At 40.8% G+C, this 18849-nt stretch overlaps 1 protein-coding gene across 1 annotated transcript; it reads right to left on the bottom strand.

Annotated features, from left to right (window-relative positions):
* Nucleotides 1-9799: 9799 nt before the first annotated feature.
* LOC137941435 (extensin-2-like) lies at nt 9800-18715 on the bottom strand. The gene is made up of 4 exons (XM_068786842.1): nt 18070-18715; nt 10767-11268; nt 9975-10661; nt 9800-9877 (listed from the first exon to the last, which is right to left on the bottom strand). Exons 1-3 carry the CDS (start codon nt 18678-18680, stop codon nt 10011-10013), a joined length of 1764 nt encoding a protein of 587 aa, XP_068642943.1. The 5' UTR covers nt 18681-18715; the 3' UTR covers nt 9800-9877; nt 9975-10010.
* Nucleotides 18716-18849: the final 134 nt, after the last annotated feature.

Raw genomic sequence — 18849 nt, 5'->3', positions numbered from 1 at the left:
TGAATTAATTTTTCAAAAAATGCCAAATTATTCTAAACTAGGAATTTTTGGTTATTTATGTTATCCTTGGTTTCGTCTATATACATCTCGCAAACTTGATCAAAGGTCTAAACCATGGGTAATTTTTGGATACTCATTATCTCAAAGTGCTTACTTGTGTTTCTTACTATCTACTTCAAATATATTTTTTTCTCGTCATATTAAGTTTTTAGAGTCAGTCTTCCCGTACAACTCCCCTAATAATCACCTACATCGTCCCACCTCCTCCACCATAGATATTTGGATTATCCCTGTGCTTATTATTTCATCAACTTTGTCACCACAACTGACTTCTAACACTTCACCTCAAGGGCCCCCTCAAGACATGCCTTCTTCTGATGAAAATTCACAAAGTTCTAAGACACCAACACATCAAATAGAAAATGAACAACAACCACAACCCGTCTAACCATCACCAAATGCTACCCATTCATCCATCGAAACACAATCTACCACCCAACATCGCATGACCACTTGGGCCAAAAACAATATCCGTAAACCAATTAAAAACTCAACTTTCACATCCACCTACCATCTAAACCCAATCTTGAACCTACTTCCATGACTCAAGCCCTCAAAGATCATAACTGACATCGAGCTCTGTCTAAAGAATATGATGCTCTTACTCGTAATGGGACGTGGGAGCTAGTTCGTCCTAATGGTATTACTAATCTTGTTGGTTGTAAGTGGATTTTTCAAATCAAAACGCACTTTAATGGATCTATTGATAGATTAAAAGCTCATCTTGTGGCCAACATATTTCATCAACAACCAGATATGGATTACCATGAGACATTTATCCCAGTTGTTAAGTCCACTACTGTGAGACTTGAACTTAGTATTGCAGTTAGCAATGATTGGTCTCTTCGTCAACTCGATATCAACAATACCTTCTCTTCAAGGCCAACTCTCAGAAAAAGTTTACATGGCACAAACTCTGGGTTTTGTTGATTCAGATCATCCAACTTATGTCTTAAACTTCATAAAGTATTTATGGTCTCAAACAGGCTCCATGCACTTGGTATCATGAACTGTGTCGATTTTTTGTGGGTTCATGTTTAAAAAATTCTCACTCTAATACTTCCTTATTTACTCTCAATACTAGCAAGAATGATCTATTTTTACTGGTGTATGTCGATGATATTATTATTAGTAGTAGTAATAGTGATGACCTTATTTCTCAATTTGTTGATTGTTACACTCAATGTTTCTTTCTGAAGATTTTGGCTCTCTTTCTTACTTCCTTGGAGTTCAAGTTGTTCTACATCATAATGACATATTACTCTCTCAATGCAAATACATCCAAGACTTACTCAAAAAGACTCATATGGAAGATGCTAACCCTATTCTCACCCCATTGCCGATGAACTCTTCATCACTCACCATGACCTCAGGCTCTCCTCTTTTTGATCTATCTCAGTTTCGTAAAGTAGTTGGCATTTCCTTTGATGTCAATAAGATGTCCTAGTTTATGCATCAACCGACTAATGAGTAATTGGTACTTGATAAAAGAATTTTATTGTTTTTATATGGCACATTGGATAAAATGTTTCTTCTACATTATAAGTCTCTTATATCTCTACATGGGTTCTCAAATGCCAATTAGGTTGGAAATAAAAATGATTACTCTTCCACTAATGTCTACCTTATTTATTTAGGGTGTAATCTCATTTCTTGGCGTTTAAAGAAGCAACACATTGTTTCTCGTTCTTCTACTGAGGCTGAGTATCAATCAGTTGCTGCTACTGTTGTTGAACTTCGGTGGGTGTGCTATCTACTTACTGAACTTAGTGTGACTCTTCAGTCTTCTCCTGTTATCTATTGTGATAATATTAGTGCCACTCGGTTAAGCTCCAATCCCGTGTTTCACTCTAGAATGAAACATGTAACAGTTGATTATCACTTCATCCATTATCAAGTTTAATCCGGTCTTGTTGCTCGTGTTGTTTCTACAGACCAACTTGCTGATATCCTTACCAAGACTTTGCCACACTCATAATTTTAATTGCTAAAAGACAAGGTTGGCCTCATTAGCCATGGCCTATTGTTATGTTTAACCAAATTATGGTGTGGGGCCCAGTGGGCCCATGTAATTTTATCTATTTCTCTTATGTACCCTAAGTTAGGGAATAATATATTAAAATAAAGAAAATCGGGAATTAGAGTGTCGTCCCTATCGTCTTCTCTCTTCCCTGTCGTCTTCCTCTCGATCCAGATTTTCAACCCAAAATCCTAACAAACTGGTATCAGAGCGAGGTTAATCAAATCTCGTTTTCGTTTTCGCTTGTCGTCCCATTTGAGAGCCGGCCTGAGAATCCCGATCGGAGTTTGCGTCGGAGCTTTGTTTTTCCTGACGCTTCTCTGTTTTTCAGCCATTTATCAGAGAAGAGAGAGTCCAAGGGACTCTCGTTGTTGCTGTATCCTAGATCCGTGGGACTCCTCACCGTCGCTATGGCCAGAACTATCGTCGAGGTTGTCGTTGTCGTCGCCGCAGGTACATTTCGGATCTTACCGAACGCAGGGCGCCGAAACTAAGTTTTCGTGGCGCTGAAATCCCGATTTTGGGAGACATTTAATCAGCGTAAGGCATTTGTCCATTTGGGGGAGAAGAGCGCAGCCTTGTGCCGTGAGCACTGCTCTCGGGACATTGAGGTAATTCTAATTTTATACTGAAATTAGAATTTTTTTTTGTTTGGTTATGTTGTGTTCTGTGGATTGGATGTTGGAAAATTTGAATGGATATGTCGGGTAAATTTGATATTGAGAAGTATGATGGGAAGATGAGTTTTGCACTGTGGCAAGTGCGGATGGCTGCTATTTTGTCAAGTCAAGGTGTCAAGGAGGCCATTTTGGGCCGAGATAAGATGTTTGATGCGGTATCGGATAAGAAGTGGAGAGAAATGGATGATAAGGCACTCTCCATTATCCAATTGTGTTTGAGCAATTTGTCACTGCAAGAGGTCCTATCGGAGAAAACCGCTAAGGGCTTGTGGGAAAAATTGGAGGACATCTACATGAAGAAGTCACTCACTAATCGGTTGCGATTGAAGTTGCGCCTCTACACCCTTCGCATGGTTGAAGGTACATCAATTTCCGATCATATTTCAGAGTTTGCATCTATTTTGAATGATTTAGATAAAATTGATGCTAAGGTAGAGGATGAAGATCAAGCCGTTTTGTTATTGTGCTCATTACCCACATCTCATAAAGCTTTTAGAGACATGTTGATCTATAGTCGAGACAAGATTTCTCTTGAAGATGTCAAGAGCAATTTACAAGCCAAGATGCACATTGACAGTGACATGACCATTGTTGAGAAAGGGAGCCAAGGTGTTGGTTTGGTTGTGGATCGAGGTAGGCCAAGGGATCGATACTCCAAGGACACAAGGACCCGTTCCAAGTCTAAACACAAGGATTTGACGTGTAATTATTGTAAGAAGAAGGGACACATTAAGGCCGATTGTTTCAAGCTTAAAAACAAACAAAAGGCGGATACCAAAGGTTCTTCTTCGGAGGCAAATGTGGCCGAGTGTGACACGATTGATACTCTTTGTGTAGTAGATACCAATGTTGATGACAAACATTGTTGGGTTATGGATACGGGTGCTTCACAGCACATGACTCCTTATAGAGATTGGTTTGAGACTTATGAGTCTATGGATGGTAAGGTACTTATGGGGAACAACAATGTGTGTAAGGTTACTGGAGTTGGTTCGGTGACAATTAGGTTCCATGATGGAAAAGTCCGAAGATTGACGGGTGTGAGGCATATAACCGATTTGATGAAAAAAATTGATTTCTTTGGGGTCTCTTGAGGAAAAGGGTTGCAAATTCCAAAGTGAAGGTGGAGTTCTTAGAGTTTCTAAAGGTGCTCTCACAATCATGAAGGCAAAGCGGATTGGAACTCTTTATTTCCTACAAGGTTCCACGGTCACGGGTTCGACCGCCATTGTACGTTCGGGTACTATCTCGGATGCGGATGCTAGAAGGTTGTGGCATATGAGTGAGAGAGGAATGACCATTTTGAGTAAGAGAGGCTTGTTGTGTGGCCAATACAAGGGTAACTTGGAGTTTTGTGAATATTGTGTTTTTGGCAAACATAAGAGGTTGAGCTTCTCCACGGCCATTCATTTGACCAAGGGAACATTGGACTACATTCATTCGGATCTTTGGGGACCTTCTCGTGAGCCATCCAGAGGTAATGATTCTTGTTACATGCTTACTTTCATTGATGATTTTTCAAGGAAGGTTTGGGTCTATTTTTTGAAAGAGAAAAGTGAAGTGTTCTGCACATTCAGAGAATGGAAATCACTTTTAAAAAACCAAACGGGAAAAAAGTAAAGAGGTTGAGAACCGATAATGGTTTAGAGTTTTGCAATCGGGAGTTTAATAATTTTTGCAAGACCGAAGGAATTGTTCGGCACAAGACAATGGTCAACACTCCACAGCAAAATGATGTTGCAGAAAGGATGAATAGGATACTACTTGAGAGAGCTAGGAGTATGCTTTCCAATGAGGGTTTGGGTAAGGATTTTGGGCGGAAGCTGTCAACACAGCATGCCATTTGGTGAATCAATCTCCTACCACTTCAATTGAGTGCAAAACGCCCAAGGAGGTGTGCTCGGGTAAGCCGGGCGATTATTCTAGTTTGAGGGTATTTGGTTGTCTCGCATATGCTCATGTGAATGAAGGAAAGTTAGAGCTTAGATCAAATAAATGTGTTTTTCTTGGGTATCCCGAAAATGTAAAGGGGTATAGATTGTGGTGTCCCGAATCATCCAAGTTTCTCATATCTAGAGATGTCATTTTCAACAAGTTGGCAATGTTGAAAGAAAAAGATATTGCACCCGAGCCGACTATTAAGGAAAATGAGACAGTTACAAAGAAGGTGGATTTCGAAGTTACGGTCCAAGAAGGTGATGAGGTAACGTCACATGATGATTAGGCAGGCCAAGAAGATGCACAACCATATTTATTGGCAAGGAACCGCGCTAGAAGAGAAATTCGACCACCCACTACGTATGGACACTCTGATTTTGCTTATTGTTTGGCAGTTGCCAAAGATGTGGAGTATAGTGAGCCATCCTCCTACAAGGAAGTCATTTCTTCTACGAATGCAGCCGAGTGGGTTGCCACGATGAATGAAGAGTTAAAATCACTGCAACAAAAAGAGACTTGGTCTCTTGTGAAGCCTCCTAGTGATAAGAGGATTGTGGGTTGCAAGTGGGTGTACAAGAGAAAGATTGATGGCTCAAATCTCGCGGATTTTTGATACAAGGCAAGGCTTGTGGATAAAGTTATAGCCAAGTCCAAGGCGTGGACTTCAATGATGTATTCTCTCCTATGGTAAGACATACCTCCATTCGAGTTTTGCTCTCTTTGGTGGCAATGCAGGATTTGGAGTTGGAGCAAATGGATGTGAAAACTGCGTTCTTGCATGGTGATTTGGAGGAGCAAATTTACATGAGTCAACCGGAGGGTTTTAAGGTGGTGGGAAAGGAGGACCGTGTGTGTCTTTTGAAGAAGTCCCTTTATGGCCTTAAACAATCACCGCGGCAATGGTACAAGAAGTTTGACTCATTCATGGTGAGTATTGATTTTCACCGTTCCAATTATGATAGTTGTGTCTATTTCAAGAAGTTGAATGGTGGTGAGTTCATCTACTTGATGCTCTATGTGGATGACATGTTGATTGCATCCTCCAACTTGAAAGAAGTTGGGAGGTTGAAAGAGCAATTGAGTTCGGCATTTGAGATGAAAGATTTGGGGGCTGCCAAAAGGATTCTCGGGATGGAGATCACAAGGGATCGGCCCAATAGAAAATTGTTCATTTCACAAAAGAGTTTTGCCGAAAAAGTGTTATGCCGGTTTGGCATGGAGAAAGCTAAGGGTGTTTCAACTCCTCTTGCGGTGCATTTCAAGCTTTCGGCCGATTTAAGCCCAAAATCCGATGATGAGAAGAAATATATGGAGAAGGTTCCATATTCGAGTGCAGTCGGGAGTCTCATGTACTTGATGGTGTGTACTCGACCCGACATTGCTCAAGCGGTTAGTGTGGTAAGTAAATATCTCTCTTGTCCTGGAAAAGGGCACTGGGCAGCAATAAAGTGGATTTTTCGCTATTTGAAAGGTACCATTGATGCTCATTTGGAATTTGGAAATGGTAACAAGGCACCACTGGGTTTTGTGGATGCGGATTTTGTAGGTGATTTAGACAAGAGGTGTTCCTTGACAGGATATATTTTTACTTTTGGAAATTGTACAATTAGTTGGAAGTCTACACTTCAAGCCACTGTTGCACTCTCAAGTGCCGAGGCCGAATACATGGCAATTACAGAGGCTATCAAGGAAGCTATTTGGCTCAAGGCGTTTGTTGGTGAGATGTCTTCTATCGAGGGTCCTATTATAGTGCATTGTGACAACCAAAGTGTCATTCATTTGACAAAAGACCACATATATCATGAGAAGATGAAACACATTGATATTCGGTATCATTTTGTTCGAGATGTGATCTCGGATGGTAAGGTTGTCGTGAAGAAAATTGGTACTGAGGCAAATCCAACCGATATGCTCACAAAGCCTCTTCCAATTGCAAAATTCAAGTTTTGTTCAGGTTTGGTATCGGTTTGTTTCTAGCATGTTGCTAGTGTATCCTTATGTTTGTTTTTGTTTAGGTTATGTTTATTTTAGATGCAATTTGGTTCAAGGTGGGGATTGTTATGTTTAACCAAATTATGGTGTGGGACCTAGTGGGCCCATGTAATTTTATCTATTTCTCTTATGTACCCTAAGTTAGGGAATAGTAGATTAAAATAAAGAAAATCGGGAATTAGAGCGCCGTCCCTCTCGTCTTCTCTCTTCCCTGTCGTCTTCTTCTCAATCCAAATTTTCAACCCAAAATCCTAATACCTATCTTGACGTGGCATAAAGAACAAAATACTAATCAATTGAGTCACCCATAAGAAAAGGACTCCTTTAACTCTTTTGAATCACCCTTCTGTTTAGGTTGAATCACCCTTCTGTTTAGGTGATTTCTATTGTAAAATTGTATTACCACTCTAAATCAAGATAAAATCATGGTTCAGTTCAGTCTCTAATAGCCCCTTCGGCGGTGGTCAAATATAACAATGCCACCACAAAGTGAGCACATCTGCAAGTCCGCTTCTGAGTTTTTTTATTTAAATCAGAATCGATAAGTGCTTGGATGCCTGAACTGTGAATGTTTCTGACTCGTATTTGAGTTGATTACCTTTTTTTATAGCGAATTCTTAGGTAGAAAAAAGAACTTTTTACCAACCCAATATCTGAGTTCAGTTTACCATTGTAGTCTCTGGTTAAGCCATTTAAGTCTTGTTTAATCAAGTCAGGCCGAGAGAAACGATGACCTGGGTGAGAGAAAGGAGGCATTCAATGGCAACAGTGTCTGAGGATTGTTGTGAATGGAACGACCTCCTTCTTGGGTTGGCCGCCACAGAAAATTTCTGCTGTAATAATTTAAATGTTGACGTCTTGTTTCGGTTTGGAGGTCTTTCGGGGTATTCAAGTCTTGGCGAGTGTGTTACGGCAAGACTGGGAAGTGGAAAGCTATGAGTGTTTAAGATTGCTTGGTATTGTGATCTTGCCAAGTGATTGGGTTTAACCCCTCGGAAGTTCACAGATTGCCCAAGCGTCATCTACCATTTGTGGATTTCAGCAATGTGAAAACTAAAAATCGGATGAACGGTCAAAACCAGGTATAGAAAGGAATTGGGAGTCTTCTGAAGTATCCTTTGTGCTTAGTTAGTGCTGTGCTAGACAACAAGATACAGTCCCAAAATTTGCAAGAGCTCATCGTCGATTGCGGGTAATGGAAATAGGCAAAATGTTGCTACATTTTCAATGTATTTTGTTCATTTTTTTCCAAGTTATAGAAGATAACTTAACAATAATAAAAATTTGAAACTCGAGCTAGGGAAACTAGGCAAAATAATAAAAAAATAAAAACGAAATTACCTTATGAATTTGTATTAAAAAATCAATAAAAATACAAATTTGATATCAATTCTTGCTTTCTGGATTTTACTTTGACAAATCCAAGACCTTTATGCCAAACCTTGGTTTAAAAATAATCTCATTAAATGTACATTTCGGCTGGGATTGGATTAAAAATCCATGCATAAACGAAATTATTAGTGCTGTTGTGGATCAGCTTTGACATCTCCCACTTGTGCTCATCGGCCATTGCAGTGAAGCTTCGAAAGGTCTTAGACCGTTTCTTTATCTTTTCTTTTGTAATCTATGAAACACGAGAAAGGAGGAGGCAGTGAGACAATGGGAGCAGGTAGTGACTTAAAGGGGTGAGACTCATCAAAGTTGTAAGGTGTCATGGTAGCCCTATCGACTCCTATCAAGCATAATATCGCCAACACAAAGAGACCACGGTGTTAGGAATTAGACACCCTAATTCCAAACTAGCGATAGCAATAATAATAATCGCAGAAGAAAGGAAAAAACTAGAACAAAAAACACAACAAGATTTATACTAGTTCGCCTCAAGGAAGATTATATCCTGTCTTTCATCACTGCAGTAATTCACTATGAAGACGAAATAGTTTACAAGAGAAATCGCATACACTTACAAGTGTTGTTTTTCTCTAACCTCTCTAAGCCGCAACTAATGCACCTCGAATGATGATTAATTAACTCACTCTACGTTGTAGATTTAGGTCCATGTCCATTATTTTCATTTTTTTCAAAGACGTGCAGGCATGTTTTAGAGAATAGAAAAAGGGTCTGTTGTGGCCCTGAACCAAATTTGACAACTTATGCAAGTTGGCTGTTTTCTATTAACTAATTTATTGAGCCTTATCAGCACAAGTTGAAATCTCTTACATTATTGGTGTAAGCTCTGTGATAAGCATGTTTCGATAATAAATTTAAAGTGGTATATGCAATTCTTTCACTGGGTTCAGTTTCGATAATCCAGGATTGTTTTAACTAATAGAGGGCCTTTATGTTTTAAAATTAGTTCCATCCCATTTGATCTTTGCTCCACTAGAAATTATAATCTCTTCAAATGTACGATTAGGGTGGGATTCGATTGAACATCTAATCTATACAATATATGAAATAAAAAAAATAAAACAACGACAACAATGACAACATCTAGGTGTTGACGAAGAAGATTTTTGTACTTCTGTGGCCTGTGCGTCGTCAGCTTTGCCGTCTCCACAGTCGTGGTAATTTGCGATTGCAGTTAAGATTTGAGCTGTCTTATACCGTGTTTCTTGATCTTCTCCTTCTGCCGACACAAAAGGCCGTAGGAAGCAAAAGTGTCTGCAATGAAGTAGGCGAAAAGAAAACAAGGTTTACGGTTGTAGTCTTAGGGTTGGATCATATTAATTAATATGGGATACGTTTAAAGGTTTAGCCTACGTATCTTGCATTTCATCACTTCTAGACTTTACCTACAGTATCGTGTATGTCTCTATTATGAAACTCAACAAAAAGGAAGCAACTCAGAGAGTAATTAAATTCACAAACTCTTTGCCATTTAATGTCTCCTTCTCAACTGCAATACATGTACTCACAAATTAACCGGATAGGGTTTCTTACCCCATTTATTTCACAAACGTAAGGATTTTCTAGTCTCATATTAAACTACATTTCGTACAGACAAAATGGAGATAAACGGCTGGACCGACGTGCTTGCCATGCATGTAAGAATGTATTGCTGACGAGTACGTCTCCCAGCCTCAACTCTTCTCGTGTCTGATGCTCACTTTTGAGCAGATGCATCAGGTTTGAAGACAAACTCCAACGACTCAGAATTCTCTTTATTCTCGCTATCTTATAGTTCCTGCAAGAGAAAAAGAATTTAGCAAAATAACTGTTAACAAAAGCCTACATTACAAATTGACCTTCGCATCCTTGGGCATTAAGTAAAGAATGCTTACACAAACCAAACAGAGCTAATAATACGTTGATTGGCCTTAGTAGCCCTTGGGAGGTGGGGGAGAGTTATAGTAGTAGTGTATTGGTGGTGACGGTGATGGAGGGGGCGGTGACTTGTAGTAATAAACCGGAGGAGGAGACTTAGCAGGTGGAGGAGGTGATTTATAGTGATAGGGTGGAGGGGGGGACTTGGCTGGCGGAGGAGGAGACTTATAGTGGTAGGGAGGAGGAGGAGACTTAGCTGGCGGAGGAGGTGACTTGTAGTGGTAAGGAGGAGGAGGTGACTTAGCTGGTGGAGGTGGTGATTGGTAATGGTATGGGGGAGGAGGAGATTTGGCTGGTGGTGGTGGTGATTTGTAGTGATAAGGAGGAGGTGGGGACTTAGCTGGTGGAGGAGGTGATTTGTAGTGATACGGTGGAGGTGGAGATGGTGATGGAGGAGGAGGTGACTTGTAGTGGTAAGGAGGAGGTGGGGACTTGGCTGGTGGAGGCGGCGATTTGTAATGATATGGAGGAGGTGGAGATGATGATGGAGGAGGAGGTGATTTATAGTGGTAAGGAGGAGGTGGGGACTTTGCTGGTGGAGGGGGTGACTTGTAGTGATATGGAGGTGGTGGAGATGGTGATGGAGGAGGAGGTGAGTTATAGTGGTAAGGAGGAGGGGGGGACTTCGCTGGTGGGGGAGGTGACTTGTAATGGTATGGAGGAGTTGGAGAGGGTGAAGGAGGAGGAGGTGAGCTGTAGTGGTAAGGAGGAGGAGGAGACTTAGTTGGTGGTGGAGGTGAAGATTTAACAGGTGGAGGAGGTGAGCTGTAGTGGTATGGGGGTGGTGGAGATGGAGACGGAGGGGGTGGAGATTTGTAATGATATGGTGGAGGAGGTGACTTCGCTGGAGGTGGAGGTGACTTGTAATGGTATGGTGGTGGAGGAGATGGTGACGGTGGAGGAGGTGACTTATAGTGATATGGTGGTGGTGGAGAAGGAGATGGTGGAGGAGGTGACTTATAGTGATATGGTGGTGGTGGAGAAGGAGGAGGAGGAGGTGGAGACTTGTAACGGTAAGGTGGTAGAGTTGAAGGAGAAGGAGGAGGTGGAGACTTGTAATGGTATGGTGGTGGAGGTGATGGTGACGGTGGAGGTGGGGACTTATAGTGGTATGGTGGTGGAGGAGATGGTGACGGTGGAGGTGGGGACTTATAGTGGTATGGCTGTGGAGGAGAAGGAGAAGGAGGAGGTGGAGACTTGTAATGGTATGGTGGTGGAGGAGATGGTGACGGCGGAGGTGGAGACTTATAACATAAAATAAGGCTCAATAAGTATAACACGCTAAGGTCGAGATTTTCCAAACCCGGCTTTTTAGCTTGTGAGCCGACTCGTTAGCATAGATTTTTTTACGAAAATAATTTTTACTCTAATTGCTCTCGTCAATTCCTCTTTAGTTGGTTGTTGGTTGTTATTATTTACCTCAAACCTCAAAGTCGATTGATCATTCAACCCCTTTGGGCCCCTCAACATCTAATGTTATTGTTTGGTAGTGAAATAAACACTATTGATGGAGGTGTTTGTTCTTTCTTTTAGGTTTATTAAGGTGGTCATTTACATTAGTATGCTCCATTACAAAGTCTTAGACTCCTCTGTGATACCTTGCAACTCAATGGTACCAAGGTCATCACAATATTCTCTTCATTTATTCTTGTAATTTTATTTGTAGTTTAAATGTAAGTTGGAGCTTGAACCTGGCTCGAGCTAAGGCTCAAAGTTGGTTAAAAATTTTGGGCTCAAGATCGATTGTGGAAAATTAATTCAAAAGAAAAATTATCACACTCTATACAGAAAATAGGGGAGAATATATGGGCCTCAAAAATTATCTTTCCTTAAATGGGATCTCTCACCTAATCACTCCATTTTGTTTGAAACTAACCTCACCTTACTTTCTTATGCCTTCCTTCCAATTACCTTTTGATCCCATGCATTTTCCATTGTTGTCTATTTAGTAAATAAGATGCAAACCACTACACTCAACCTATCATCTCCCTATGAATTAATTTTCCAAAAAACTCCAAATTATTCTAAACTAGGGATTTTTGGTTGTTTATGTTATCCTTGGTTTCGTCCATATACATCTTGCAAACTTGATCAAAGGTGTCTAAACCATGCGTAATTTTTGGATACTCATTATCTCAAAGTGCTTACTTGTGTTTCTTACTATCTACTTCCAATATATATTTTTCTCGTCATATTAAGTTTTTAGAGTCAGCCTTCCGTACAACTCCCCTAATAATCACCTACATCGTCCCACCTCCTCCACCATAGATATTTGGATTATCCTTGTGCTTATTATTTCATCAACTTCGTCACCACAACTGACTTCTAACACTCCACCACAAGGGCGCCCTCAAGACATGCCTCCTTCTGATGAAAATTCACAAACCTCTAAGACACCAACACATCAAATAGAAAATGAGCAGCAACCACAACCAGTCTAACCATCACCAAATGCTACCCATTCATCTATCGAAACACAATCTACCACCCAACATCGCATGACCACTTGGGCCAAAAACAATATCCGTAAACCAATTAAAAAACTCAACTTTCACATCCACCTACCATCCAAACCCAATCTTGAACCTACTTCCGTGACTCAAGCCCTCAAAGATCATAACTGACATCGAGCTCTGTCTAAATAATATGATGCTCTTACTCATAATGGGACGTGGGAGCAAGTTCGTTCTGATGGTATTACTAATCTTGTTGGTTGTAAGTGGATTTTTCAAATCAAAAGGCACTTTAATGGGTCTATTGATAGATTAAAAGCTCATCTTGTGGCCAAAGGATTTCATCACCGACCACATATGGATTACCATGAGACATTTAGCCCTGTTGTTAAGTCCACTACCGTGAGACTTGAACTTAGTATTGTAGTTAGCAATGGTTGGTCCCTTCGTCAACTCGATATCAACAATGCCTTCTCTTCAAGGCCAACTCTCAGAAAAAGTTTACATGGCACAAACTCCGGGTTTTGTTGATTCAGATCATCCAACATATGTCTTAAACTTCATAAAGCTATTTATGGTCTCAAACAGGCTCCATGCACTTGGTATCATGAACTGTGTCGATTTTTTTTGGGTTCAGGTTTAAAAAATTCTCACTCTAATACTTCCTTATTTACTCTCAATACTGGCAAAAATGATCTATTTTTACTGGTGTATGTTGATGATATTATTATTATTATTAGTGGTATTAGTGATGACCTTATTTCTCAATTTGTTGATTGTCATGATCAATGTTTCTTTCTGAAGATTTTGGCTCTCTTTCTTACTTCCTTGGAGTTCAAGTTGTTCTACATCATAATGGCATATTACTCTCTCAATGCAAATACTTCCAAGACTTACTCAAAATGACTCATATGGAAGATGCTAACCCTATTCTCACCCCATTGCCGATGAACTCTTCATCACTCACCATGACCTCAGGCTCTACTCTTTTTGATCTATCTCAGTTTCGTAAAGTAGTTGGCATTACCTTTGATGTCAATAAGATGTCCCAGTTTATGCATCAACCGACTAATGAGTAATTGGTACTTGATAAAAGAATTTTACGGTATTTATATGGCACATTGGATAAAATGTTTCTTCTACATTATAAGTCTCCTATATCTCTACATGGGTTCTCGAATGCCAATTAGGTTGGAAATAAAAATGATTACTCTTCCACTAATGTCAACCTTATCTATCTAGGGTGTAATCTCATTTCCTGGAGTTTAAATAAGCAACACATTGTTTCTCGTTCTTCTACTGAGGCTGAGTATCAATCAGTTGCTGCTACTGTTGTTGAACTTCGGTGGGTGTGCTATCTACTTACTGAACTTAGTGTGACTTTGCAGTCTTCTCCTATTGTCTATTGTGATAATATTGGTGTCACTCAGTTAATCTCCAATCCCATGTTTCACTCTAGAATGAAACATGTAACAGTTGATTATCACTTCATCCATTATCAAATTTAATCTGTTCTACTTCTTGTTGCTCATGTTGTTTCTACTGATCAACATGCTGATATCCTTACCAAGACTTTGCCACGCTCATAATTTTAATTGCTAAAAGACAAGGTTGGCCTCATTAACCGTGGCCTATCTTGACGTGGCATAAAGAACAAAATACTAATCAATTGAGTCATCCATAAGAATAGGACTCCTCTAACTCTTTTGAATCACCCTTCTGTTTAAGTGATTTCTGTTGTAAAATTGTATTACCACTCTAAATCAAGATAGAATCATGGTTCAGTTCAGTCTATGATAGCGCCTTCGGCGGTGGTCAAATATAACACTGCCACCACAAAGTGAGCACATCTGCAAGTCCGCTTCTGAGTTTTTTTATTTAAATCAGAAGCGACAAGTGCTTGGATGCCTGAACTGTGAATGTTTCTAACTCGTATTTGAGTTGATTACCTTTTTTTATAGCGAATTCTTAGGTAGAAAAAAGAACTTTTTACCAACCCAATATCTGAGATCAGTTTACCATTGTAGTCTCTGGTTAAGCCATTTAAGTCTTGTTTAATCAAGTCAGGCAGAGATAAACGACGACCTGGGTGAGAGAAAGGAGGCATTCAATGGCAACAGTGTCTGAGGATTGTTGTGAATGGAGCGACCTCCTTCTTGGGTTGGCCGCCACAGAAAATTTCTGCTGTAATAATTTAAATGTTGACGTCAGGTTTCGGTTTGGAGGTCTTTCGGATTCAAGTCTTGGCGAGTGTGTTACGGCAAGACTGGGATATGGAAAGCTATGAGTGCTTAAGATTGCTTGGTATTGCGATCTTGGCAAGTGATTGGGTTTAAACTCTCAGAAGCTCACAGATTGCCCAAGCGTCATCTACCATTTGTGGATTTCAGCAATGTGAAAACTAAAAATCGGATGAACGGTCAAAACCAGGTATAGAAAGGAATTGGGAGTCTTCTGAAGTATCCTTTGTGCTTAGTTAGTGCTGTGCTAGACAACAAGATACAGTCCCAAAATTTGCAAAAGCTCATCGTAGATTGCGGGTAATGGAAATAGGCAAAATGTTACTACATTTTCAATGTATTTTGTTTATTTTTTTCCAAGTTATAAAAGATAACTTAACAATAATAAAAATTTGTGACTCGAGCTAGGGAAACTAGAAAAAATAAGAAAAAATTATGTGAAAACAAGATTACCTTATGAAATTGTATTAAAAATAAATAAAAATAACAATTTGATATCAATTCTTGCTTTTTGGATTTTACTTTGACTAATCCAAGACCTTTATGCCAAACCTTGGTTTAAAAATAATCTCATTAAATGTACGTTTCGGCTGGGATTGGATTAAAAATCCATGCATAAACGAAATTGTTAGTGCTGTTGTGGATCAGCTTTGACGTCTCCCACTTGTGCTCATCGGCCATTGCAGTGAAGCTTCGAACGGTCTTAGACCATTTCTTTATCTTTTCTTTTGTTGAGAATTTAATATCGATCGGGCCGATACCTCTTATATTCATGTTGCGCCTTCACTAATGTCTCGAGGTTTTAGCACAACTGGTTTCAATATGGTATCAGAGCAAGGTAGGTCCCTAGTTCGAGTCTCGCTCCTACCTGTTTCCACGAGCCACAAATGGCAACGTGCGGGGGAGTGTTGAGAATTTAATATCGACCGGGCCAATCCCTCTTATATTCATGTTGCACATTCACTATTGCCTCGAGGTTTTAGCGCAACTGGTTTCAATATCTTTTGTAATCTATGAAACACGAGAAAGGAGGAGGCAGTGAGACATTGGGAGCAGGTAGTGACTTAAAGGGGTGAGACTCATCAAAGCTGTAAGGTGTTGTGGTAGCTCTCTTTGTGTTGGCGATATTATGCTTGATAGCAGTCGAAAGGGCTACCACAAAGAGACCACGGTGTTAGGAATTAGACACCTTAAATCCAAACTAGCGATAGCAATAATAATAATCGCAGAAAAAAGAAAAAACTAGAACAAAAAACATAACAAGATTTATATTGGTTCCCCTCAAGGTAAGACTACATCCTGTCTTTTACCGCTGCAGTAATTCACTACGAAGACGAAATAGTATACAAGAGAGATCGCACATACATACAGGTGTTGTTTTTCTCTAACCTCTCTAAGCCGCAACTAATGCACCTCGAATGATGATTAATTAACTCACTCTATGTTGTAGATTTAGGTCCATGTCCATTATTTTCATTTTTTTCAAAGACGTGCAGGCATGTTTTAGAGAATAGAAAAAGGGTCTGTTGTGGCCCTGAACCAAATTTGACAACTTATGCAAGTTGGCTGTTTTCTATTAACTAATTTATTGAGCCTTATCAGCACAAGTTGAAATCTCTTACATTATTGGTGTAAGCTCTGTGATAAGCATGTTTCGATAATCAATTTAAAGTGGTATATGCAATTCTTTCACTGGGTTCAGTTTCGATAATCCAGGATTGTTTTAACTAATAGAGGGCCTTTATGTTTTAAAATTAGTTCCATCCCATTTGATCTTTGCTCCACTAGAAATTATAATCTCTTCAAATGTACAATATATGAAATAAAAAAATAAAACAACGACAACAATGACAACATCTAGGTGTTGACGAAGAAGTTTTTTGTACTTCTGTGGCCTGTGCGTCGTCAGCTTTGCCGTCTCCACAGTCGTGGTAATTTGCGATTGCAGTCATGCTTTGAGCTGTCTTATACCGTGTTTCTTGATCTTCTCCTTCTGCCGACACAAAAGGCCATAGGAAATACAAGTGTCTGCAATGAAGTAGGCGAAAAGAAAACAAGGTTTACGGTTGTAGTCTTAGGGTCAACAAGAGAATGAGCTTAGGGTTGGATCATCACTTCCAGACTTTACCTACTGTATCGTGTATGTCTCTATTACGAAACTCAACAAAAAGGAAGCTACTCAAAAAGAAATTAAATTCACAAACTCTTTGCCATTTAATGTCTCCTTCTCAACTGCAATACATGTACTCACAAATTAACCGGATAGGGTTTCTTACCCCATTTATTTCACAAACGTAAGGATTTTCTAGTCTCATATTAAACTACATTTCGTACAGACAAAATGGAAATAAACGGCTGGACCGAAGTGCTTGCCATGCATGTAAGAATGTATTGCTGACGAGTACGTCTCCCAGCTTCAACTCTTCTCGTGTCTGATGCTCGCTTTTGAGCAGATGCATCAGGTTTGAAGACAAACTCCAACGACTCAGAATTCTCTTTATTCTCGCTATCTTATAGTTCCTGCAAGAGAAAAAGAATTTAGCAAAATAACTGTTAACAAAAGCCTACATTACAAATTGACCTTCTCATCCTTGGGCATTAAGTAAAGAATGCTTACACAAACCAAACAGAGCTAATAATACGTTGATTGGCCTTAGTAGCCCTTGGGAGGTGGGGGAGAGTTATAGTAGTAGTGTATTGGTGGTGACGGTGATGGAGGGGGCGGTGACTTGTAGTAATAAACCGGAGGAGGAGACTTAGCAGGTGGAGGAGGTGATTTATAGTGATAGGGAGGAGGGGGGGACTTGGCTGGCGGAGGAGGAGACTTATAGTGGTAGGGAGGAGGAGGAGACTTAGCTGGCGGAGGAGGTGACTTGTAGTGGTAAGGAGGAGGAGGTGACTTAGCTGGTGGAGGTGGTGATTGGTAATGGTATGGGGGAGGAGGAGATTTGGCTGGTGGTGGTGGTGATTTGTAGTGATAAGGAGGAGGTGGGGACTTTACTGGTGGAGGAGGTGACTTGTAGTGATATGGAGGTGGTGGAGATGGTGATGGAGGAGGAGGTGAGTTATAGTGGTAAGAAGGAGGGGGGGACTTTACTGGTGGAGGAGGTGACTTGTAGTGATATGGAGGTGGTGGAGATGGTGATGGAGGAGGAGGTGAGTTATAGTGGTAAGGAGGAGGGGGGGACTTCGCTGGTGGGGGAGGTGACTTGTAATGGTATGGAGGAGGTGGAGAGGGTGAAGGAGGAGGAGGTGAGCTGTAGTGGTAAGGAGGAGGAGGGGACTTAGTTGGTGGTGGAGGAGATTTGTAGTGATATGGTGGAGGTGAAGATTTAACAGGTGGAGGAGGTGAGCTGTAATGGTAAGGGGGTGGTGGAGATGGAGACGGAGGAGGTGGAGATTTGTAATGATATGGTGGAGGAGGTGACTTCGCTGGAGGTGGAGGTGACTTGTAGTGATATGGAGGTGGCGGAGAAGGAGATGGTGGAGGAGGTGACTTATAGTGATATGGTGGTGGTGGAGAAGGAGATGGAGGAGGTGGAGACTTGTAATGGTACGGTGGTGGAGGAGATGGGGACGGTGGTGGTGGGGACTTGTAATGGTATGGTGGTGGAGGAGATGGTGATGGTGGAGGTGGGGACTTATAGTGGTATGGTGGCGGTGGAGAAGGAGAAGGAGGCGGTGGAGACTTGTAATGGTATGGCGGTGGAGGAGATGGTGATGGCGGAGGTGGGGATTTATAGTGATATGGCAATGGTGGAGAAGGAGACGGTGGAGGTGGAGACTTGTAATTGTATGGTGGTGGAGGAGAAGGGGACGGCGGTGGTGGAGACTTGTAGAGATAAGGCGGAGGAGGAGAAGTGTAGTAATAAGAATGCTTATCGGTGTCTGCCTTAGCGATTGCTATCAGGCATAGTGCCACTGCAAATGCTAGGCAGGCCCAAAGCCGCGGCTGCCCCTGTCTGCGCATCTCTGAACCTCCCTACCTCTGCTTCCGTCTTGATGGGAAACCAAGAAGCGAGTTCACGGTTTGCATGGGCAGCAGAAAGCCCTTTATATAGAAAGCCACCGTCCTCTAGTTGCACATCAGAAAATACTATAACTATAGTTAAAATGAGCAGAGCAGCTGTATTCAACTT

Source organism: Aristolochia californica, unplaced genomic scaffold, assembly GCF_029961685.1.
Source record: "Aristolochia californica isolate CCGP_79_NKW_82.1479 unplaced genomic scaffold, dmAriCali1.0.hap1 SCAF_9, whole genome shotgun sequence".
Classification (NCBI taxonomy): Eukaryota; Viridiplantae; Streptophyta; class Magnoliopsida; order Piperales; family Aristolochiaceae; genus Aristolochia; species Aristolochia californica.
Note: the sequence above shows the minus strand (reverse complement) of the source record. Positions and strands in the feature narration are given on the sequence as shown.

What these genes read in the sequence shown, in the direction of transcription:
- LOC137941435 (XM_068786842.1), bottom strand. Translation starts at nt 18,680, where the DNA reads ATGCGCAGACAGGGGCAGCCGCGGCTTTGGGCCTGCCTAGCATTTGCA. An exon ending in TCTCCACCACCCCCTTACCA is followed by an intron (nt 11,269 to 18,069) that starts TTACAGCTCACC and finishes CCTTATTTTATG; the next exon opens with TTATAAGTCTCCACCTCCGC. An exon ending in ACAGCTCACCTCCTCCACCT is followed by an intron (nt 10,662 to 10,766) that starts GTTAAATCTTCA and finishes TACCATTACAAG; the next exon opens with TCACCTCCCCCACCAGCGAA.